The sequence below is a fragment of the Drosophila takahashii genome, chromosome 3L, assembly GCF_030179915.1.
Source record: "Drosophila takahashii strain IR98-3 E-12201 chromosome 3L, DtakHiC1v2, whole genome shotgun sequence".
In the NCBI taxonomy this organism is placed as follows: Eukaryota; Metazoa; Arthropoda; class Insecta; order Diptera; family Drosophilidae; genus Drosophila; species Drosophila takahashii.
In genome coordinates, this window is record NC_091680.1 from 13,355,248 (window position 1) to 13,377,965 (window position 22,718).

At 42.2% G+C, this 22,718-nt stretch overlaps 3 protein-coding genes across 6 annotated transcripts; 2 read left to right on the plus strand and 1 right to left on the minus strand.

The window, feature by feature from the left end:
* The first annotated feature begins 194 nt into the window (after positions 1 to 194).
* Positions 195 to 9,656, plus strand: Sap130 (Sin3A-associated protein 130). Of its 3 annotated transcripts, none has more exons than XM_017140128.3 (11): positions 195 to 320; positions 527 to 623; positions 2,033 to 3,004; positions 3,631 to 4,221; positions 5,912 to 6,369; positions 6,997 to 7,833; positions 8,320 to 8,555; positions 8,615 to 8,885; positions 8,948 to 9,118; positions 9,175 to 9,282; positions 9,342 to 9,656. In XM_017140128.3, exons 2-11 carry the CDS (start codon positions 551 to 553, stop codon positions 9,489 to 9,491), a joined length of 3,867 nt encoding a protein of 1,288 aa, XP_016995617.3. In that variant the 5' UTR covers positions 195 to 320; positions 527 to 550; the 3' UTR covers positions 9,492 to 9,656. The 3 variants fall into 3 exon arrangements, with proteins under 3 accessions (XP_016995617.3, XP_070070712.1, XP_070070713.1); XM_070214611.1 differs by having other exon boundaries at positions 2,144 to 3,004; XM_070214612.1 differs by having other exon boundaries at positions 2,288 to 3,004.
* Sf3a2 (splicing factor 3a subunit 2) lies at positions 9,648 to 10,596 on the minus strand. Its single transcript, XM_017140131.3, has one exon. It carries the CDS (start codon positions 10,487 to 10,489, stop codon positions 9,704 to 9,706), a length of 786 nt encoding a protein of 261 aa, XP_016995620.3. The 5' UTR covers positions 10,490 to 10,596; the 3' UTR covers positions 9,648 to 9,703.
* A 960-nt stretch (positions 10,597 to 11,556) lies between these two features.
* Positions 11,557 to 22,589, plus strand: LOC108056364 (microtubule-associated protein futsch). Of its 2 annotated transcripts, XM_070214648.1 has the most exons (11): positions 11,557 to 12,203; positions 13,623 to 16,096; positions 16,172 to 19,669; positions 19,732 to 20,057; positions 20,124 to 20,437; positions 20,497 to 20,551; positions 20,615 to 20,805; positions 20,863 to 21,353; positions 21,412 to 21,568; positions 21,633 to 21,824; positions 21,886 to 22,589. In XM_070214648.1, exons 1-11 carry the CDS (start codon positions 11,858 to 11,860, stop codon positions 22,398 to 22,400), a joined length of 8,559 nt encoding a protein of 2,852 aa, XP_070070749.1. In that variant the 5' UTR covers positions 11,557 to 11,857; the 3' UTR covers positions 22,401 to 22,589. The 2 variants fall into 2 exon arrangements, with proteins under 2 accessions (XP_070070749.1, XP_070070748.1); XM_070214647.1 differs by having other exon boundaries at positions 13,623 to 19,669.
* The last annotated feature ends 129 nt before the right edge of the window (positions 22,590 to 22,718 follow it).

The following is a 22,718-nucleotide window of genomic DNA, read 5'->3' on the forward strand; positions in this document are numbered from 1 at the left end:
AAAATAACTTTTTTATTTAGTTGTCCAGTCTTTTATAAATGTTTTTAATTCCTATATAAATAAATAAATATAATAAATAAAAATAAATAAAATTAAATACCTATTTAAAGAAACTAAAAATACTTTTGGTATTTTTCCCAAAAATAACTATCGATTACTACTTAGGAGCGAGAGTCGGGATTATTCAACAACCAACGACTGGTACTACAGCCTACATTGTGAAAAGAAGAGCAGAAAAACAAGGGAAATTCTTTTAATTAAAACCAAGCGCGGTAAAAATTGTAAACCGTTAATCGCAGTGCTGCTAATTAGCACAAAAGGCAAGTTGCTTTTAACGAAAAACCATTAAAATACCGCCTTTCTCAGCTTGTTTTTGTGTGCGTGCGTGTGCAGAGAATTTGTGGATACATAGGCACAGTGATAAGAAGAGAAAGAGAGGGCGGGTGTGGAGTGAACGGGAGGAGGAGGCGAAAAGCATGTAAAACGTGGAAGTGGAATCTCATTCTAAAATTGTTGTGCCTTGCAGGAATCGCAAATTAAACTTGAAACAATGAGTGCGTCGAGTGAAGGCGGCGCGGGAGGCGGGCCGGTGGGCGGTGGAAGTACAGCTACAGCGCCATCAGGTAAGTTCACGGATATCCAAGTGGAATATTTATATTTATATACGTACGCGTGTATATACGTATTGGCATTGCGTCCGTGTGTGCGTCTGTATACATAACATTTGTGCACTCTCTTTTGCTCTCGCATACGCGCACTGTTTGTTTCAATTTCCGCTTTGTGCCTCACTTTCGCAGCAAAAGCTGTTCTCCTCTCTTTGTGCCACTGTGTGTGTGTATGTGTTTGTTTTGTTGTTACTGTGCATTCGTGGCAGGGTTGTCAACAGTTCTGATTTGGAAGCTTTAATTGGCTGATTCCCAGTAAGCTCAAGAATAACTTTAAATATATAAAAAAACAAGAGAGAACGTTATAGTCGGGTGCCCCGACTATCAGATACCCGTTACTCAGGCGAGGGAGATGGAGATAGAGATAGAAAACGTTGATCACGCATAACTTTTTAACGAATGGTCCGATTTGAAAAATTTCTTCTACATTTCGATAGGTATTGATAAACACAATAAAACTGCATTTTTACTTTACCAAAATATTAAAATTTTTAAAATCGTAAATAAGCGATTGTGGGCGTTAGAGGGGGCGTGGCACCATTTTGAAACAAACTTGCGCTGCGTAGGAACTCCTAAAATCTGCATGCAAAATGCCAATCTTCTAGCTTTAATAGTTTCTGAGATCTCAGCGTTCATACAGACAGACAGACGGACAGACGGACAGACAGACGGACAGACGGACAGACGGACATGGCTAGATCGACTCGGCTAGTGATCCTGATCAAGAATATATATACTTTATGGGGTCGGAAACGCTTCCTTCTCCCTGTTACATACTTTTGCACGAATACAATATACCCTTTTACTCTACGAGTAACGGGTATAAAAATCTTTAAGAATGTTATTTTATGGACATTTAAACAAAAAAAATGTTTGTTCAAAAGCATTATTTTCTTAAATAGTAAAGCGTAAAAAATTAATTTAATTCAAAAACATTATTTTCTTAAATATTAAACGGTAAAAAATTAATATTAATTAGATTTTGACAGGTTCAAAATGTTATTTTAGAGATATTACAAAAACCAATTTTTTCAAAAAAATTGTTTCCCTAAATTAATATTTAAAATACATTAAAAAATAAATTTTCATTGGATTCTGACAAGTTTAAATCTCAAATTAAAAAAATTTCGTAACTTTATATTAGGTTTGGTCTTGACAAATATAGATATCCAATTTATGAACCCTAAAAAAAAGTTTCCAATCATTTTCCAATTTTTTTTAATATTAACTAAAATAAAAAAAAACTTAAATCAATGTCGATATCCCTGCCTAACACCACCTGTCCGTCCATTGTCCACTGCTTGTGTTCCATTGTGGAACTTTTAACCGAAATCTCACTGAAGCCACACACTGCACCCCTCAAACAGCCCCCCTGAAAACCATTAAGATCCGCACCCAACAACTGCATCCCCATGCACTGCCATCGTTGTCATTGCTGCCATCAATATATCCATCATCATCATCATCATTATTGGCAGCCACTGGATCGTTATCCGCATCGGCATCCGCCTCAGCATCCGCATCTGCATCCGCATCCCTGGTATCGCACTCACATCCGCCCCTGCAGCTGCGCGGCGTCATAAACAAGTACTCATTGCCATCCCATTTGCCATCCTCTGCAGCGCATCCGTCGGTGGCCGCCAAGATTACCCATGTGAAGTCGGATAACAGCGGTGGGATATCCATTTCGGGCACTCCGATCCTCAGCGGTGGGACAATCAAAGTGGCGGCGGCCAATCCCAATCCCACACCGATTGCTCTGAATGCAGGACAAGGCACAACGGCGGCTTCCATAAGGGCAATTGGAGCCGGTGGCCAGTCGACGCAGGTCCGTGTGGTGATGCCCATGATAAAGCAGCTGGAAAGTGTCACGGCCACGGGAAGAACACAAATTACGGCCATACCAGCTGCTCCGGCGAGGAGTGGAGCAAATGCCTCCATCACGGTCACCAGGCCGGTGACCCAGGCTACCTATCTACCTCGCGCCAGTGTAACAGCCACGCAGATGGGTGGCGTTGGAGTGAGTCAGCGTCTGGTGACTCCATTGAGAGCCACATCCTCGGCCACGGTGACGCCCACGGCGCCCACGGTCCTGAGTTCAACGGGAGGATTTGTGCGCGGAGCAACGGCAGCGGTGAGCCGGAGTGGAGTGGCGCTGTCTTCGCAACCCCCGTCGGCGGTGATCTCGTCCAGCAATAGTGCCACCTGGATGCAGAGTCCCACGGGACAGGTGCAGCTGATCAGGGCCATTCATCAGCCGCGTCAGAGGATTATCACCACATCGGCGGGGCTTCCTAACGCCAGTGTGGTCACCACCACTCCAGTTCAGGCGCCAACAGGTGAGTTGTTACTCTGCTAACATTCTGAAAACCAGGGTTCGGAATTTAACACAAATGTTAAAAACTTGTAAAATTGTATTTTACAGTGTGAGCAACGTTTTTGACATGTGTGTCAAAAACAAAAGTTTTAAAATGTGAAAAATAATTGTTAGCACACACAGCTCACTTGTGTTTTTAGACAATGTGCTATTAGCACGACGTGTTTTTTACACACTGTGTTTTTAACACAAACGAAAATTACATTTTATGGACATTAACGAATCGAAGGGAAAATGAAGAATCAATATTGAGCCAGGATATCTTAATTGTTATTTTTAACCGTTTTAAAGCATATATACATTTTTTCAACTACAGAAAACCATGAATTTTTCAGTTCAACATATATTTCTGACGTTTTAATGTGAAAAACTCATTGTGTTAAAAACACGTTGTGTAAATAACACAAATAAACTGTGTGTGTTATTTATGTTTTAAACATACGAAGCTACAATTTTTTACACACATGTCAATAACTTTTTTTGAACTTAACACTTTGACTTTAAACACGTTAATAACACAAGTTTTTTACAGAGTGTGTTTTTTTCCGAACCCTGCTGAAAACCCATTCTAATCCCGATTTATTTCAGCTCTAACCGTTTCTGCCGGCCAACCGTTGACGCCGCAACAGGCAGGAGGTCCTGGCGGAGGTCCTCAGGCGTATGTGGCCACTGTTTTGCCACAGAGACAGCACCAGGCTACGCTGGTTTACTCCTCCAATGTGTCTACGCCCAATGTGAGCCAGAATCCGGGGCAGCAGTTCAATCCTCGCTTCGCCGTGGCCACGCCCACAGGTGGAGTGACGACCACGACTCCCGGCGGAACGACAGTAACGCCTCGACATGTGCGACCCATTCCGCTGGGCAAGAGTTTTCCCGCCGCCAAGCTGAACACCACGAGCATCAGCATCAGGGCGCCCAGCATCCCGCAGCTGAATACCAGCGTTACGGCCTCGCCAACGGCCGTTAGTGTTTCGGGTGGAGCAACTGTGGCACCCGGAAGGGGTCCCGGTGCCGGAGGAACTGGGCTGACCGCCACCAATTTGCCCACCACTCGGATCATCCAGCTGCAGCAGCCGGCGACGGGAACCGCGCAGCAGATCATCGGATCCGGCGCTCGATTGGCCGGCAATGTGATGCTGCAACCCTTCTTGATGTCAACCACCGCGGCGGCCAAGATGGGTAAGATATATTCCCGGTTTTGGATTGTACTAATATGAGTATTTAAAAGAAATCACTAGCGAAAAACGACAGAAACTCTAAATTTTCCATTATTTCGATTTAAAACATAGATAATTTAAATAGAGTCCCCTCAAAAATATCATATTTTTGCAATTAAAAATATTAGCTAATTTATTATATCTACGTAGATTCATGGGTTATGTAATTTTAATCAGGGACCGTAAATAATGAATATTGATCTATTTTTTTAACCAAAAAATAAAACACTTAGAATCGAAATACGCAAAAAACGAGAACATCATTTTCACCAGGATTTTTATTTTTTATTTTAAAAATTTAAAGTTTTAATCAGGGACCGTAATCATTATTAGTTTTATTTTAAAACTCAGACAATAATCATTATATTTGATTTTATTTTAAAACTTTTAATAGATCTATTCAACACTAAAAAGTTTTACAACATTTATATAAAACTATCTAGAAAGCAGAGAATTTAATGTCATTTCGGAGGTGAAAGGGAAAAGTAATTTACTTTTATTTTTTGTGACCTATCGTTTTGTCATCGTCGTGCGAGGAATTCTTTATTTCATATTTCCCAACAAGATGGTCACCGGAAGTGAAATGGGAAGAGAAACAGGAACCAACGAGGATTGCCAATCTGACATCACAAATTTGACCAGAAAACGAAGTAACTCGAACCAGGATCTTCAACCGAACAAGTTCCAGTGCGTGGATAACTTATTAAAAAAGGAGGTTACCACCGAAACGATGACAGAACGAGAATTCGAAAATAAGCCAAGAACTTCAAGGCGTTTGCCTATCTTCAAGATGCCTGATCAGAACCGCATGCTGTTCCTGGAGGAGCAGTGCATGTCCCATGAGCGTTACCGGGATCTTCTCCGTAAACAATGCGAGAATATAAAGAAAGTCAAGAAAAATCTTTTTTCCACTAACTTAAAACTGGACAAGAACAACCATGCAGCGAACACTTCAAGTACTAGTTCACAAGATCGAGTGAAGGATGATATTTTGGCGATTAAGGAGCACCTGAGCAATATCCGCCAACTTATCGGAATTAACCCAACAGAGGATTCTCCACAGAAACCCTTGGATAGCCAGGAAACTGTAGAAATTGTAGAGGACGACGACGCGGATCTGAAGAAACGCCCATCACCATCAGCACCTCCGGTAGTCAAAAATGTGAGGAAAAGTTACTTCGAAAGTTCAAGATTTTTGGAGGATGACTTTGTCGAGCAGTTCAGGCAGCGAGCGTTGTTAAGGACCAAGAAGAATGAATTACTTTTGGGACAAGCACTTCTCAGGGTTAAAAGAGCCAAAGATGAACGCTGTGCCATTGAACAGGAAATGTGGAAGAAGCTCTAAAACAACGTGACAAATCTTTTATTATGGAGAAACTTTTATTTACTGAAAAATAAACAAAGGAGTTCGCTGAGCTAACCTAATAGCAACTAAATATTGTATTTTCTTTGTTAAAATGAAGGCACCTTTAATGTTAAACAGATTCAAGCTTTTAGAGCGGAATGTTAGCAAATATACCTCCTTTGTTATTATAAATCTACCTAGGTTTTGATTTCTGTCGTTTTTCCAAAAGGTTTTATAGCTTGATCCTTTACTTTATTATAAGTTACTTGCTCATCCTTTTATTAATCTTATATAATACCTTCTGCAGGCATTCGACCACCGGTCACCATGACCGCCAAAGTGCAGCCGTCGCTAACGATCACACAGCTCAATCCGATTGGCAAGCTGTCCACTGCCGGCGGAGCCACTGGGCCCACGATGACGCCGCAGGGAGTGGCCAGCATCCAGGCGGTGCCTGTGCCGAATGTCTCGGCCAGCGTGGTCAATCCCAGTTCGGTGACGGGGGCCACTTCGGCGGCTGGAGGAGCCACTGTCCTCCCTCTGACCATCAGCGGCAGGGGAGCAGGCGTGGGACCAGGTGGTAATATACTCACTGGCACACTGACGCCCATCAAGAACGCCAGTGGGATTACGCTCGGCAAAATGATGATGACTCCGGCCACATCTGCGCCAGGAGCAGATGGATCCGGCACTAGCGGGGCCACAGTGACTGGCTTTCAACGCACCTGGAATCCAGTGGTGGCTTCACAGAGCCAATTAATGAAGGTTAGTTGTAAACAGGGTTCGGAAAATAACACACACTGTAAAAAACTTGTGTTATTAACATGTCAAATGTCAAAGTGTTAGGTTCAAAAAAAGTTTTTGACTTGTGTGTAAAAAATTTTATCCTAAATATATTAGAAACATAAATAACACACACATGACACTTCTGTTATTTACGCGATGCGTTTTTTACACAGCATGTTTTTAACACAATGGGTTTTTGACATTAAAGTGTCAGAATTATATGTTGAGCTGAAAAATGCACGTTTTTATAGAGTTGGAGAATTTATAAATGCTTTGAAATGTAATGATATAATGGCCCATATTGGTTTTTCATTTTCCCTTTGATTCGTTAATGTCAGTGAAATGTAATTTTCTTTTTTTGTGAACAACACAGTGTGTAAAAAACAAGTCGTGTCAATAACTCATTGTGTAAATAACACAAGTGAGCTGTGTGTGCTAACAATTATTTTTCACATTTTACACTTTTGTATTTGACACATATGTCAACAATTTTATTCACACTGTAAAATACAATATTTCATGTTTTTAACATGTGTGTTAAATTCCGAACCCTGGTTGTGAATAATTCAACTAATATCAGTTATTAATTATGCATTTCATTCACAGATCGATGACAAGGGAAGTGCTGCTACGATCTACTACGAATCCATGCCAGCCTCCGCCTCCACGGGCGTTCTATCGTTGACCACCACAACGGTGACGCAGAGCACCCAGGCGCAGGCGCAATTAGTCAGTAGCGCCGGCGGCAGCAGCCTCTCGGTGTCCTCGCTGCCCTTCGCCAGTCATGCGGGAGCCACGGGAGCTGCAGCTGGATCGCAGGCCACATTCACTGTTCTGCCATCGGGAGCTGGTGGGACGGCCACGCGAACCATTGGCCATCAGCAGCTGATAATACCAGCTGGTCCGAACAGTGCGCCGCCGCAGCACATGGTTATTCCGCTGCACACGTCCGTAAAAGTTACCACGGGGGCAGGGAATCCTCAACAGGCTGCAGGCTTCATGCGCAAGCGGGATGCAGACGGTTCTCCCATTCGAGCGGCCAAAAATCTGGGTCCAACCCTCCTCTCAATGGCCAGCAATACCAGTGGATCAAATATGCCGCCCGCTCCGGGCACCACTTTCAATATTCAGCCCGTTTCCGTGGCGGTGCCGCCAGCAGTTAGCTCCGCACTGACCGTGGAAGCGCTGGCCAAGAAGGAACGCGAGCGGGTGGCCCATGGAGTGGCGAGTAGCGTGGCCAGTGTGCCAACCACTGTGGGCACCGTTTCCTCAACGAGAAATTCGCGGGCCGACTCCCCCGCTTCTTCGGATGGATCGACTACAGTGTCTGCTAATTCGTCGCCAGGCGTAGATCAGCAATTGCAGGACAGGATTGGCGATACGCCAGCCACTGGAGGCTCAAGTGGACGCGACAATTCCACGCACTTTAATCCTATTAACGAGGTGGGTTCACAAATATAGCCCTTCATAAATGGATTCAATGAATTAATTTGCATTTTTTGTTTTATATGAATGAATTAATTAGAATTTTGAGTTTAATGGAATTGAATGAATGAATGGCATGACTTCCGAAATAATTCAATCGACAATTTCTTTTGAAGAAGAAAGGACCATAATTTAGTGATTAAATCTGCCTAAATTTTATTTTCTAAACAGTTAAAATAGATTTGTTTAAAATTTTCCACTTTTTGTTCTTAAAAGAAGGCACAAAAAAAATCTGGGAAGCACAAAAAATTCCTACAAGTTATTTATTCATTCATTCAATTCGAAATGAATTAGAAAAACATTCTATTTATTTCACATAGAATTGAATTAAAGAAATTGCATGGCATACTATGATGAAACAAAAATTAAATGATTTACACAGGGCTCTAGTTCACAAATATTTGCATTAAAAAATATACTTACTAAATTGTTCTTCTTTTAAAGTTGTACTCTTCGCACCAATCGATGCAGCAGAACCTGGGCCACTCTTCACTTGGTTCGCGAAGCGGGAGCAGTGCTTTTGTGGACGTGCAAGCACCGACGCCGCAGCAGCAGCAACCTCAGCAGCAGGCACCGCATTTGGTGGGATCCACGCAGGCGGGCACGCGGATGAATGGCACTGGCAATAGCTCCAGTTCCAGCTACGACTGCTCCGCCAGGAAGAAAGCGCGACGATCAACGTGGGTTAATGGAATTTAAAGAATTCAAACCATTTAATAATCCTTTATCTATCTTTTAGCAACGACAGTCAGCACTCCACTCAAAGTCAGGCGTCTTTGTCGCTGCCTCCGCCGAGTGCAGAACCCACGCCGCCGGCTGGAGCATCCTACATGCAGAAGCACAACAATGGAGGTCTACTGGTCACTGCGGCGACACCGGGAGTTGCGCCTAGTAGTGCGCCAGGTGATGCCAATCATCGCAATAGCACACCCGCTGTGACGGGCAACAAGGAGAACGCCAATCCGGTGGACTTTGTCATCCGTCGTCCACGCAATTGTGCGCTGCTTAATGTGAGTTAAAGGATATATAACATTTAGAGGAATTTACTTATATATTTACCATATATTTACAGACTTATAAACCCACGCACAAGTTGGCCAACAACCATTTTCATCGGTACACCGATGTAAAGCCAAGGGAAGAGCGACGAGCCACGGTTATTGATCTAGCCAATCAGCCAAATGTCCAAGGGAAAATAAATGGATGGAAAATCTATCATCTACGCTCGCAAATGGAGGATTTGGTAGGAAAAGTTTATGAAAATAATAATAGCATAGATAATAAAATGTATTTCTGCAGAATGAATCCGAGGTGGTCAGCCTGGGAAGACTGGAGACCATGCTGCAGGAACTGGAGAAGGACAAGGAGAAGAACAGCGATTTGGAGCGCGTCACTGAGCTGCTAAAGGTTCCTATTTATATATATATATTGTTATAAAACCAACTAACTAGCAAATCACTTTGCAGGGCAACATCCAGCGCAGCAAGATCATCACCGATGGCATCAACGAGGCGCAGAATCAGTTGATGAAGATATTCGAGCACAAGCCGCACGTTTCGGACATCATCACCCGATGTGCTTCTAAGCGAAACTTTAAGAAGCGCGAAAAGATCTAAGGAAACCCAGACAATTGTATAGTAAATTGCCTAGGATTAGATTTAAGTTAAACTACCTTAAACGCAATCGATTTGTAAGACGTACGTTTACAAAGATACCCAGCAATATTTTTACAAATTCTTAAGGCAGAAAAGAGAAATACAAGAACACACGAGTTGTATTAAGTGTAAAATTGTTTATTAATTGAAAAGGAGGTCCCTTAATCCCAGGATTACATGGGTGGCGGAGGCGGAACGCCATTGAACATGGGATGCATGGCTGGCCGCGGAGGTCCCGGCATGGGGAATCCGCCAGGTGGACCTCCGAGCGCCCGGTGAAGACTCGGCGGCGGCGGAGGGAGAATCTTTGGCTCGAACTTGAAGGCGAACTGCAGGAAGAACTGCTTGGTGTCCCGGTTCCAGTGCGTCCAGAACTTGCCCTCGCTCTTCTCCACCTCGCGCGAGGGCACCTTGAATCCGATGGTCTCGTACGGCTCGGAGGCGAAGAGCAGATACTGCCACTTGCGGTCCGGCGGCTCGATCTTCTGCTCGTAGGCGGACATGAAGCGGTGGCGCGGAACGATGTTCTCCGTGATCTCGGGATAGTCGATCTGGAAGAGCAGCGACTGCTGGCCATTGCTGGGCTCTCGCTGCTTGGTCACCCGATAGCCGGGTCGTCCGATCTTCACAAACTTCTTGGGCTCCACGCGCGGTTTCTCGGGCGCCAGCAACGATGAGGGTGCCTCCTTGGCCTCCTTGGCTGCTCGCCGCGCCAGATTCTCCTGATGCTTCTTGCCCTGCGTGTGGGCCAAGTAGCTGCCCTCGTTGTTGTGCAGCGTCAGGCACAATTTGCACTCGTAGGAGCCCAGGTGGTTCTTCATGAAGTACGGATCCTTGTTCAGATCGATGGTTTCCAGGGCCAGTTGACGCAGTCGCTCCTTGCGGTCGCGGTTCGTCTCAGACCAGGAGGCCACGCCTCCGCTGCCGGTCTTGCCGCCGGCGCGGTTCTGGAAGTCCATTGTCTCGGCTTTATTTTATTTTTTTAATCCGTGGGGAAGGAAAACGTTTTCGCGTTGCTAAAGTAAAAATCTTCCGGATAATTGTGGTTGGTAGTGTACACTGTACAGAGAAGGGTTGTCAACGTAGCCAAACTAGTGGTGGGAGTTTCTTGTGGGCAATCGATAGTTTGTGGGCAGGATTTGGTATTTAATTTAAATATAAATAAATTGTTACCGTTTAAGGCCTAGTACTCACTTCAATCAAAAAGCTTACGAAATGAAAATCTCCATGCAAAATTTTGAACACGAAATTTTACGCCTGCCATTTTTGTATAGAAATTTTCGTTTCGTTGGATTTTTGATTGAAGTGAGTACTAGGCCTAAATAAAAAATGCATTAAGGGGATTCCCTAAACTGTTAAATTGCTGAATTGTTGAAAATTCAACAAAAAATTTCAGCAATTAAGGAAACGACCCAAAATGGTTCCTGTTGAATTTTCAAACAGCTGTTATTTGTTGAACAATTTTAAGGAACTTAAAGCCTGTAAAATTTGATTTATTATTGCTAGTTACTGTCTAAAAGTGTTACCAAGGTAAAAAGAACCACAAATATGCATTCTGAGTTGATTTTAAAATAAATAATGCGTACTGGTGATAATAAAATGTTACAGAGTTGCCACGACTTTTAAAAAAAGGTGACAACTCTGGCTTTTCAGCAATTCAACAAAATTTTCATCAGCCCCGAGGCTGTTGAATTGCTGAAATTTCTGAAGGTTACTTTGTATGGAACAGCTGATTAACAGCTGACCAAAATTCAACAATTCAGCAATTCAACAGTTTAGGGAATCCCCCTATTGATTTAAAAAAAGTTTTTGAATTTTAATTAAAATGTTTGAATTAGTTATTATTAAATTTATTTATCTTCACAGTGAATTCTCTTGGATTTAGTTATTGTTATGTATTAGTGGTCACTGTAATTATTTTTAAAATTTAGAATTATTTATTTCTCTCACATATTTCGAAAAAATCATGGTATTTTTCGATTGAAACGCAGTATATTTTATTAACGATTCCTATGGAACATTTGACATTCGGGAAATGGTCCTACTTAATTCGAGTTGCACATGCTTGGTCTTTTTAACATTTTAAAAAAGTGAAAAATGCCCAGACAAGGCCCTGAATTAAAGTAGAAACAGTGTTTGTGAAGAGTATTAAGCCAGGAAAAGCAAGATTTAATCGTTTCTAAGAGCCTGGCTAATGCCGGAAAACGGGAAACACAAACCAACGAGAGGCGTGCAATCAATTCTAGAGTGAAAGAATTCGGATTTCTGTCGTCATTTTCATGGAATAGGTGTTGCAATCTTACGGGGATTTCCAAGTAGCAGCGGAAATGGAAGACTCCAGGCGGCAGATCATCATGGGTCCACCGGCGGCAGTGACCTCCACTGGAAATCCATCCAATTCTAATACTACGAATAATGCCCCGACTCCACAAGTCACTAAAACTGCAGCTCCGCCCAAGCGGATAATTAAGAAGATTCAGCTGGATTTCAATAAACTCAAGGAAGCGGGACTCGATAGGCAGCTCGCGGAGGTCCTGAGGAAGCAGAAACTGGAGGCCAGAAAGGTGGAGGCCCCTACAACCAGTAAACCTTCCCCCTCTGCCGCTGCGCAGTCGACGCCGACGGCGGCAGAGAGCAAATTGCAGCCGCCACAACAACAATTGCGTCAGCCTGGTAAAAGAAAAAAAAAACATTTTCTTTATTTTTATGTTTTAAATTTCTGTGCATTACACAAAAACCGTTAGCTAGTCGGGGGATTTTGCCAAAGTGTTTCCGAAATCCTCTATGTAATTGGGTGTACGAGTTTGGGACACGCGAGCGAAAACCGAGGCGATGGCGCAGCTGATTGAGGCGACGGCAAGATGAAGAGTTTATAGTTCGCGTTGATTTTACTAACCGAGTTCGTCTCACCGCGAATGCTTTTTCATTTTTCCACTTCTCCAAAAATTTTATTTTTATTTTATAATTAAAAATATATAAATATAGCAACAACAGGGGACGATAGGAAAAATAAGGCGGTTCATTAGAGTGTAAATGCGGTTTTAGGTTAACTATGGGTTAAGGTTAAATTTTAATGATATTTTTATAAATTTTTAAAATATTATATATATTTTTTTAATTAATTAATTATTATTTAAAAATTTAAATTGACTATCATATTTTACTGTTTAGGGTTAGGGTTTATGCGGTTTAAGTCGTTTAAAATAATTTAAAAACTGTGACTTGCAAAATTGAGGACTTGTGAATAAATTTTCGAAGCGGTAAAAAGAATACCACCTATGCGTGGGGATTATAGTCTCAAAATTCCAGAGTTTTTGTTATTTTATGTTCGGTACAATAAATAATTCAAGTAGTTATGTAATCAAAAACATTTTAAGTATTTAAATACAATTTTAAATATTTAAAATTAGTTTTTGGTAATACAAATTTAGTAGTCAAAAGTCTAGTCAAAAATAAATTTTAATCTAATTTCTTAAAAAAAGTTACTTAATAACGTATTAAAAAAAAAAACAAGAAAATAACAAAAACCAGTGAATTCATAAACTATATTGCCCGTGCATAGGTGAATTATTTTTTTTTGAATACCCACCCCGCAAACTAGCTTCAAGTGTCACTTTCGCCACTCCCGTTTATATTCTTTCGATGGTCCAACCTGTAAGTGCGCGCGGCAAATGAGGTTAAACACGAAATGTCGATGCGTTGCGAACATAGTTCGTTTTTGGCCCGGGTTCAAATCCCAGCATGGCCAAACTGCAGTTCGTTTGTGGGATTGTTTTTCTTTTATGTATGCATATGCTCTAGCCGGTTTTATTTAGTGTTTGCATAATGATGATATGCATATTTTTCCCTTTTCAATTGAATTTTAGGGATTTACTTTTTTTTTTTACAGCCATTTTATACCTAATTGTCATTGTATTATTTTTATTTATAATTAATTACAATTAATAGATATTATATTAAAAATTATATGTTCGTAAAGTTGTTAAACTTGATAAAACTTTAATTTTTACACAACATTTTAATTGTAAATAAATTCAGCATGTTATAAACTAACTTTTCCCTAAACTAATCATTTTATTTCTTACTTTACAGCACCGCAACCGTTAGTAAAACGCATTATGATCTCGGAATATATAGAAAAGACGGTGCCCATTCAGTCGATCCCTAATTCCACGGAAGCCGATCGTTCTAAGCAAGTCAAGGCGCTGTTAAAGAACAGGATACTTAACAAGAACATGACCACCACCTTGCAGCCTCAGCAGAAGCCGACAACCTCCAAGGCAGCATCTTCTGCCCAGAGTTCAGCTCCTCGCAGTGCAGGAATCCCGTCTAATCCTGCTGCCTTTTCTGTGCCCATTGCCAAGGCGGACTTGACTGTCCGCCCGAAGCAGCCACCGCTGCTGCTCAACCTGGTCAATCAGCTGCCCAAACATCGAGCCATGTGCAAATCGAGTAGCAAGCCGCTGATGAATCAGTCGACTACGACTGAACAGCGACCTGCTCACTTTTCAGTGCAGACAGTTATCCAAAGTCCACAAAGGATTCCAGTACAGCAGCAGCCACCTATTTCCCCGCAATTTTCACAACATCATGTGTTTCAGCCACCTTCACAGACTCCAGTAGCTCCTGTAACTCAAGCAGTTCCTGCCCTACCCACTCGACTTCACAAGAGCCCCTCACCGCCTCTGATTGTGCTGGAAAACAAGGTGTTGGCACCCAACGAGAAGATCGATTTGAGTGGCCTACGTCTGCCAAATCCGCCAGTGTCAGCCACTCTGATTCAGGTGAAACCTGTGGAAGACCCTGTTCAGTCTCATCTCCCATCGAAAGTAATCAAGGGCAAGGTTATCATGAACGCCAACAAGTTCAAGGTATCGCGGGAGAAGCTGGCCGAGATGGCCAAGGAGATTCGCAGTCAGGCGGAGCAGGTGAAAGTTCCTCCTTCACCGAAACCTGTTAAGGATTTTGCTCCAACAATTGAAACGCCTTTTACTATTAACTCAATACTTCAACGCAAACACACGCCTCTTTTTGCTCCACCAAATCTTGAAGGGAGTAACGTTCCTGTACACAATCCGATTTTAAGTACAGAATCAAATATTTATTCAAATGTATTACCTGTGGGTAATTTACCGCTGGAACCAAAGGAATCTACAGAACCAAAGGAACTTCCTGAAGAGGAGACTACAAACTTTCCGGTTTATACCCCCTTAACTCCTGAACAGTTGCCTGAATCCGTACCTAACACATCAAGAGATTTTCTTCTGCCTCATCAACCTCTTCCTACTCCCGAACCAAAAGAATATTATGAAGAGTTGACCAACAAAACAAGCCCTCTGAAACATCGAGAATACGTTTCATTAACACCGGAAACGGAAGGAGTGAACACAATTGCAAACCCTCTTGATTTCCCTGTATATATTCCCTCTACTCCGGAACGGAAAGAATCAGCCACGGTGGCAAAGTCAAGTCCTCTGAAGCTAGCCACTACTGAACCAAAAGAACATGCTGAAAAAACGGCTCCTGTATATATTCCTTTAACTCCGCAAGGAAGTGAATTGATAGATGAGGTAACCACACAATCAACAACCGAACCAGAAAACCTGCCTGAAGAACCCAGTTTTCTAGACTTGCCTGTCTGTATTCCTTCGACTTATGAAACGAAGGAGTTCCCTGAGGGAGAATCCTCAGAGCCTAGCCATCCTGACTTGCCTCCTTGTGTTTCATCCACTTCAAAACCAGACGAATTCTCGGAAAGGCTAAACAAGGAGTCAAGTTCTTCGGAGGTGACCACATCACCAAAGCAGGCGGCACCAGTACAAAAAATCCAATCTGCAGTAGATTTTATAGCCCAACTGACGGCCGAAAATCATCTGGATGAAAGCAGCTTTATGGAACTTTCACCGGAGGAGCAAAGATTGAACGCTCTTTTCGGAGGAGGCGGATGTTCTTTTACTGGTGTGTCGCCGGTCAAAAAATCTCCCCTTCCCGAGGACGATTTGCCCATTGGAAAGATTGTGAAAATGGACGATATGAGCATTTTGCATGCTACTTTAGATGTTAACAGCGATAGCACAAATGTACTACGCATCAGTCCAAATGCGATGAGGATGCAAAGCAGCGTGGCCACAATGGATATGTCATTGGTGGATGTGGAAGATGTTGTAGATTCAGTTGTGGAGGAGACAAATGTACAGGTCAACTTAGAAAATCCACACGATGAGGTTGTAAATGTAACAACAGAGGTTCAGGAAGCCAATGCGGAAATAGTTAATCCTGATTTATCTACAACTTTGGGAGCGGAAGCTGAGAAGTCTGTAGAGCCTTTGGAAGAGAGCAAGCCTCTGTCAGATCCTGAGCCTCTGATAGAGACAAAGCCCGTTAAAAAGCCACCTATTAGATCCAAAAAAGCCAAGATTAATTTAGTGCAACGCACTAAAAGACCCAGCATCCCAAAGCCAGTTGAAGCAAAGAAGACAAAGCTAGAATTCGAAGAGGAAGACGAGCGAGCGATGGCCACTGATCACAGCTTGCTGGAGGATCGATACGGAGTCGCAGCAATAGAGGTAATAGTCAATTCTGATAGCCTGAGCTCAGACAAAGTAAATCTTAATTTATCTAGTGTTAAATACAATCCTAAGGTGCCAGCAGAGGAGAATCAGCGAGAAGAGGAAGTCATCCAGTCCAGAGAGGAAGAAAAAATCAATTCAGTTCAAGAACATTCTGCAAAAACCCTAATCGAAGAAGAGAGAGTCGAAAAATCTGTAATAAATCTTCAGGAAGAACATGAAATTCCAACAAAACCATCGACAGAACGAGATCTCACCCAATTGTATCATCCTCCTAAAATGCCCAAAAGTAAAACCAATACGAAAAGCAGTAATCAAGATAACCCAGAGGATTCACAGCCCGCCACATCAAAAAGTAATGTCTCCCTGATAGAAATCCTCTCACAGGATCCACCTTTGCCCCAAGGCGAGGCTCAATTGCCATTTCGCAAGGAGTCTTTGGAATTAAATACTACAGCAAATATCTCATCCGAAGTCACAGGAATACAGAATTTAATTGGTCACTTGACTGCGGAAAAAGTGATGCCACAAATCAAGAAGCTATCGCCAATGCCAAAAACAGAAGAACCTTCTAAACAAATACCCCGAAAAAAACTCGTAAAAACGCGACCTGTTCTCAGCAAGAGATCCTCAAAAGTTGGCCAGAAAAATCTACCAGAAAAGCCAAACCATTTTGAATTTCTCCATCCGGTCAGTGCAAATGTGGGTGGTCGCATTCCCACTTCCAGCACAAGTGACGATGATGGTTCCATATTTTTGGGTTTCGACAACAAAGAAGAGAAGCGTTCTAAAACTCCGGTGAGAAGTAAGCGTGTCAAGCAAATGAAGCTCAACGAAACGGACATAAGTGATGATGCAACTCCCGATTACGATGAGACCGAGGAGGAGCAGCAGTCCACAGAGGTGGATCCACCAGTGAAGAGTGCCGAGGTCGATACTCAGTATACTTTTAAGAAACATACGGTTGTGGAAGCTTTTTCTGATGATTCTTGTAGCAGTAATGGTGGGCCTACAAGTCCAATGGATTTCGGCGATAACGTATCAATCGATGATAACAGAACTTCTGAAGATTATCCAATAAGAAAGGAAACTACATGGGAAGAACTAGTAAATGATAAATCTACTGAGGGTGGTAATGATGTACAGGTCAGTGTTTCCCAGGAGCAACCGGATTATCCTTCAGAAACTCCAATCGAATCAGTTAATCCTACGGTAGATGGTCCAAACATTGATGAACCTCCCAAATCTGATATAGAAACAAATACTCCTGAAAATTCCCTTGCGGATGCTTCCAATGAAAACAAAGAACCGAAAACTGTTACAGAACCTTTGATAAACGAAAATGATTTATCAGTTATTGACAGTAAATTGCGGAGAAGCAGGAGAAGATCAACCAAATCAATAACAATTGCAATAGACCCTCCAAGTAAACCTACCACAAGCAAAGATAGTTTGACGAATATTAGAGCCACTGAAAAACGACAGACGCGAAGTCGTTCAAAAACTCCAGCTTCCTCAGAAAATGCAGAATTAAAGCTAATTCAGGAAGTGATTAGTGAATCCGATAATGTAAATGTACCTATAACGTCAACTGAAGCTTTGAAACCTTTGGAAATTACAGATTCAAAGAAATCTAGGGGAAAACGAAAGTCGCGGTGTAGTACTAAAAAACCTGTAGAACCTGAGGCAATCGAAGCTACCGAACTAATTTCTGAAGAAAGTAAAGCAACAGAGGAAAGACTGGAAGATAGCGTAGCTCCCGAGGTAACAGCTCTGCCTTTGGCGGCAACAGATAACGCAGATTCTATAGAAAATGAGAAAGAGAAAAACATTGAAAGACCCGCTACATCTAGAAAATCAAGGGGAAAACGAAAAACTTCCAAAACTAAAGTCACTTCAACTGAATCGGTGGCAAATTCAGAACTCACTTCGGAGAATAAAGATTCTAAGAGAGAAGAGGAAGAAATTAAAGCGCCTGAAGAAACTCTTCCCGATATAAAATCTCCTGAAATAGATTTACCTGTAACAACAACAGAAAGAACTAATTTGATGGACAATTTGGAAGATTCTAAGAGAGAAGAGGAAGAAATTAAAACTACAGAAAAAACTCTTCCCGATATAAAATCTTCTGAGAAAGATTTACCTGTAACAACAACAGAAAAAACAAATTCAATGGACAATTTGGAACACCAAAATTCGCTTCAGGAGCCAGAAACATCCTTAAAATCAAAAGGAAAACGAAAATCCCGTAGCAGGACACCAAAAACAAAAGATCCACCTATAATTCAACCTGAAGCAGTTGTAAATCCCGAACTTGATTCTGAGAACACGAGTTCTAAGAAAGAAGACGATAACAAGCGACAAACTCGGAGCAAAACACCAAAACTGATAGATTCAACAGTTGTTGAAACTGATGTTAAATTAAAAGTCTCAGAGGAACCGAAAGAAGCTGAAAGTTCACTACGATCAAGGGGAAAAAGACAATCTCGTTATAATAAGGTCAAATTTTCTGAACCTGAAAAGGTAAAAGATACTGATGTAGCTGTTGGTGAAGATTTAGGGAATACGAGCGCCGCAGTTATTGAACCGGAGGAACCAAGTGAAAATGTCAATCCGGCAGAAAACCGAAAGTCTCGGAGTAAATCACCAAAAATATTAGTTCCAACTGTTGTCCAAACTCCAGACGTTGCAGATTCTGAGGAAACCTCTTTGAATACTGAATCACAGGAGAAGTTAAATGATTTTACAGCTTCCGAGGAACCAAAGCAAGCAAAACCTAATAAAAAACGACAATCTCGAAGTAGAACACCAAAAGTATTAGTTCCACCAGTTACTCAAGACGAACCCGTTTCAACAACCGACTTAAGTCCAGAAGAATCGCTGGAAGAGATTAAACAAGATCAAACTACATTAGTTTCACCAACAGTAACTAAAAAGTCAAGAGGAAAAAGATGTACTTCCAAATCAAACTCACTAGCTGCTTCAGAAACTCAGCCCGCCATGATTTCTATTCCATTAGAAGAACCTCAGCCATCAGAATCAACTGATTCTTTGGTTGCGCGGGCCAAACGGAAGACTCCATCTCGTTACGGTACAGTTCCACCCACAGAAACACCCATTCCTTTAGTTCAAGAAGCCGAAGAATCTGCTCCTAAGAAAGGCAGAAGAAGTATTGCTGCAGCTGCACCAGCTGAGGCATCAACTCCAAAGTCACGTAAATGCAGGCCCACGAATTTCGAAGAGATGATTTCCCCAATACCTGCAGAGCCAAAGGTGCCTTCGAAAAGGGGAAGAAAGCGCGCTGCTCCTTCTGATTTGGAATCAGAGTCAGCCAAAAAGTCGAAGACTGAGGGGGATTCAGAAACAATATGCGTAGTTGACTTTAATCTACGGCTGCTGCTCATTAGAAAGCGCGAGCAGTTGGAAACGGATGAAAATCTAATGGAAGACGGCAAAGGAGATGGTCCACTGCAATGTGGCTTGTGTTTGGCACGCTGCGATAAGGACAACTGGCGTCGTCATCTAGGAGAGCATTACGGAGTGGGTTGGCCTGTGGGTGAAGCACCCAAGGTGCGTACAAAATTATCCTAATTTTTAAAAAAAGAAAACTCTAATCTGCAATCTATTTACAGAAGATAACGCGTGCTGGTGTGATGACCATGATGAAGAACTATCTCCAGAATGGCACCGAAAAGCTAACGTGTCGTCTATGTAGCCACCAATTGGGATCTTACCTGGGCATGATGCTTCATTTGGAGGGTTGTGGCAACAAGCAGCGCATCCTCTGCGAATTCTGCCAGCGTTCTTATACCAAACTCTCGCTACCCGTACACATAAGAACCTGTCCAAAGCGCTTTGGGCCGTCCCAAAATGATGAAGATGCGGAGCCAGCGGAAGCGAGTCTTAGTGAAACGGTTTACAGCAATGCAGGGCGTGCCAAAAGGAAGTCTACCATAAAGTAAGTTCATGAAATAGTTGATAATAACATAAAATCTTATTCATATTAAATTTCTTTATTTTATAGAGCTGAAACCAAATTAAAGAAAATAGGAGAGGCACTAATTTCGCAGAAGCCGGGCGACGAGACCTCCGCTAAAAACGATTTCGATGGCGATTCCTCGGACTACGACATGACCAAGGACAAGGAGTCGTCGGAGGAATATGAATCGGAAGGTGTGGACTCCAACGAGGAGTCTTCGCTAAGCTCCGAGGAGGAGGGAAGTCTTGGTGAGACCTTTTCCACAACAAAGCAAAAGAAATCAAACCGACGAGGAGACATTGACAGAAAGAGGAAATTAAAACGGTCATCTATACTTGGAGAGTGCCTGCAGAAGCCATGTGAGTAAAATGATGATCATAAAAAATATCAAAGATTAATATATTAATGTATACGACAGTACTCTCACGATATCACCACTTGGAAGCTAGAGCGACTCATAAATGGAACGAATTGTAAGTTAACCAGGGACACGCAGCTCATCGAATTTTATTCTAAATTTACATTAAATTTTTAAGTGTGCACCGCAATTATGAAACTGGTCCTTTGTTCAACCAACTGCTGCCGAGCTATTCAAAGATATCTTCCCAGGAGGCTAATGACTTGCTGCCCTCCAAGGAGACGGCATCCATGCGCTATGCTTATGGCGAAATAAGCAATGAAGACGACTGGAAGCAATTGGCTCCATTTGAGGGCTTCAACAAAGAAGGTATTTATAGCTGAAAATACGGAAATTCAGATTTAATTGTAATTTATTTTTTATCAGGTGAATATGTGGGCTATCTGGGGCACTCTATAAAGCAACTCGCCTGGGTTCCACTACCACCGAAAGTTACGAATCAGTATTTACTGTGCTCCCTGCGTCCAAAGTTAAAAGCCTTTGCCAGACACACAAAATTGAAGGATGAAGATGCCCTTTTAATGTTGCTGAAATGCACGGTTTCTTCTGGCAAACATGAGAAGAAATCATGGGCCATGCAACCTGAACTTCAATATGGAATTCGTGTGCCCCATGGACCAGTTCATAGTTTCTGCTTTTTGCCCAGCGGTGGTTATGACAAGTCATCGAATCGTTTGGGCCTTTTGGCTGTGGCGAATTCCTTGAGTGATGTCTGTATTTATGCGCTGCCCCTGGAGCTGCCAGAAGATCAGAAGACAGACGAGAATGTGGTCATTCAACTGGATTCCTTGATTACACTCAGCTTGGATGTGAACAATCCTGTTCAGGATCAATGCACCAAAGTTGTGTGGTCGCAGGTGAGTTTTTTAAACCAAAATTTCTGTTTCTGAAATAATATTTACTCCTCCTATTCAGTCTTTGGGTCACACATTCTTGGCTACAGGCTACAGCAGTGGCTATATCGCCTTTTGGGACATTGGCGATAATGACAACATTAACTGTTTTAACCGGAATAATCAAGTCTATTATGTGCCTTTGAATTTCTTTTACATTGGCGAGCGAAATATCCAATGTATGTTTGATGGGTAAAGTTTTTCCCTATTAAATATTTCTAATTTTTTGATTTTGCCCCTTAGTCATGGAACTTCATTACGACCATAATGGACCACGTTGGCTTGCAGTTGGCACTTCCATACGTCAATTTAAAATCTATGATATAGCGAACTTGTCGAAACCTTATATACTGGCCCAAGATCCCATCTGCACTCTATATATTGCTAATCTAACCTGGTCACCTATTTGTGAAACGCTAGTCGTCAGCAGTTCACGTAAGCTTTAATAGATTTTTAACAAATGCCCCTTAAAGATTAATTGGAATTTTCTTTGCAGACTTTAATCGCACAATAGCAGTTAGTGTATCGGGCATACAGTTCGAGCACAGGACCCTCGATGGAACTTTGACGACGACACGTGACATGCACACGAATTGTCAGCAAAATCACATGGTCTTTGTGACGGACAACGGTGACCTGGTGTTCCTGGACGTGCGAGATCTCAACTGTGGTCCTGCGCTGCTAAAGTCAATGGTCAACTTGCGGGCTGTATCCACCACCGAGTTGCATCAACTGGGCGGCACTACGCCCAAGGACATGGATTCCATAGGCGCTGATGAGTTTCTACGGGACTATGGGGTGCAAATCAAACCGCTGGTGCCTGCGCCCCACAAACGAAAGTCCGCATATTTGGACGCCAAGCGTCTACCGCAAAACTCACATTTTCTGCCCCTCACTCGATCCAATTGCGTTCGTTGCAATTGGAATTCGCCCGCCCACACTTGGGTGGCTGTAGGGGCAGAACATGGCCTGCTGCGAATCCTCAGCTTCGATCGAGACAAATTCTTCTAAAGGATCTCTCGAAGTCTTCTCTCTGGCAAACTGAATGAACAAGCACCATCTGAGATTATAACTTATTGTTCTACCACCTAAGGTTTATTAGTTATAGGACTCGTCGTAAGACAGTTAAATTATGTGCGGAAATTGTTTATATCTAATTTATTTATAGGTGTTGTAAAAATATATATATTATATATTTTATATGGAGTTATTGTAGTTTATACCGAAATATAATTGCTTTGCAAAAAAATTAGTACTACGTGTATTTTTTAATGGTTGGTAAAAGTAAAAATAGAAATCTCAGAGGCTCCCAATAAATAAAACACGTTT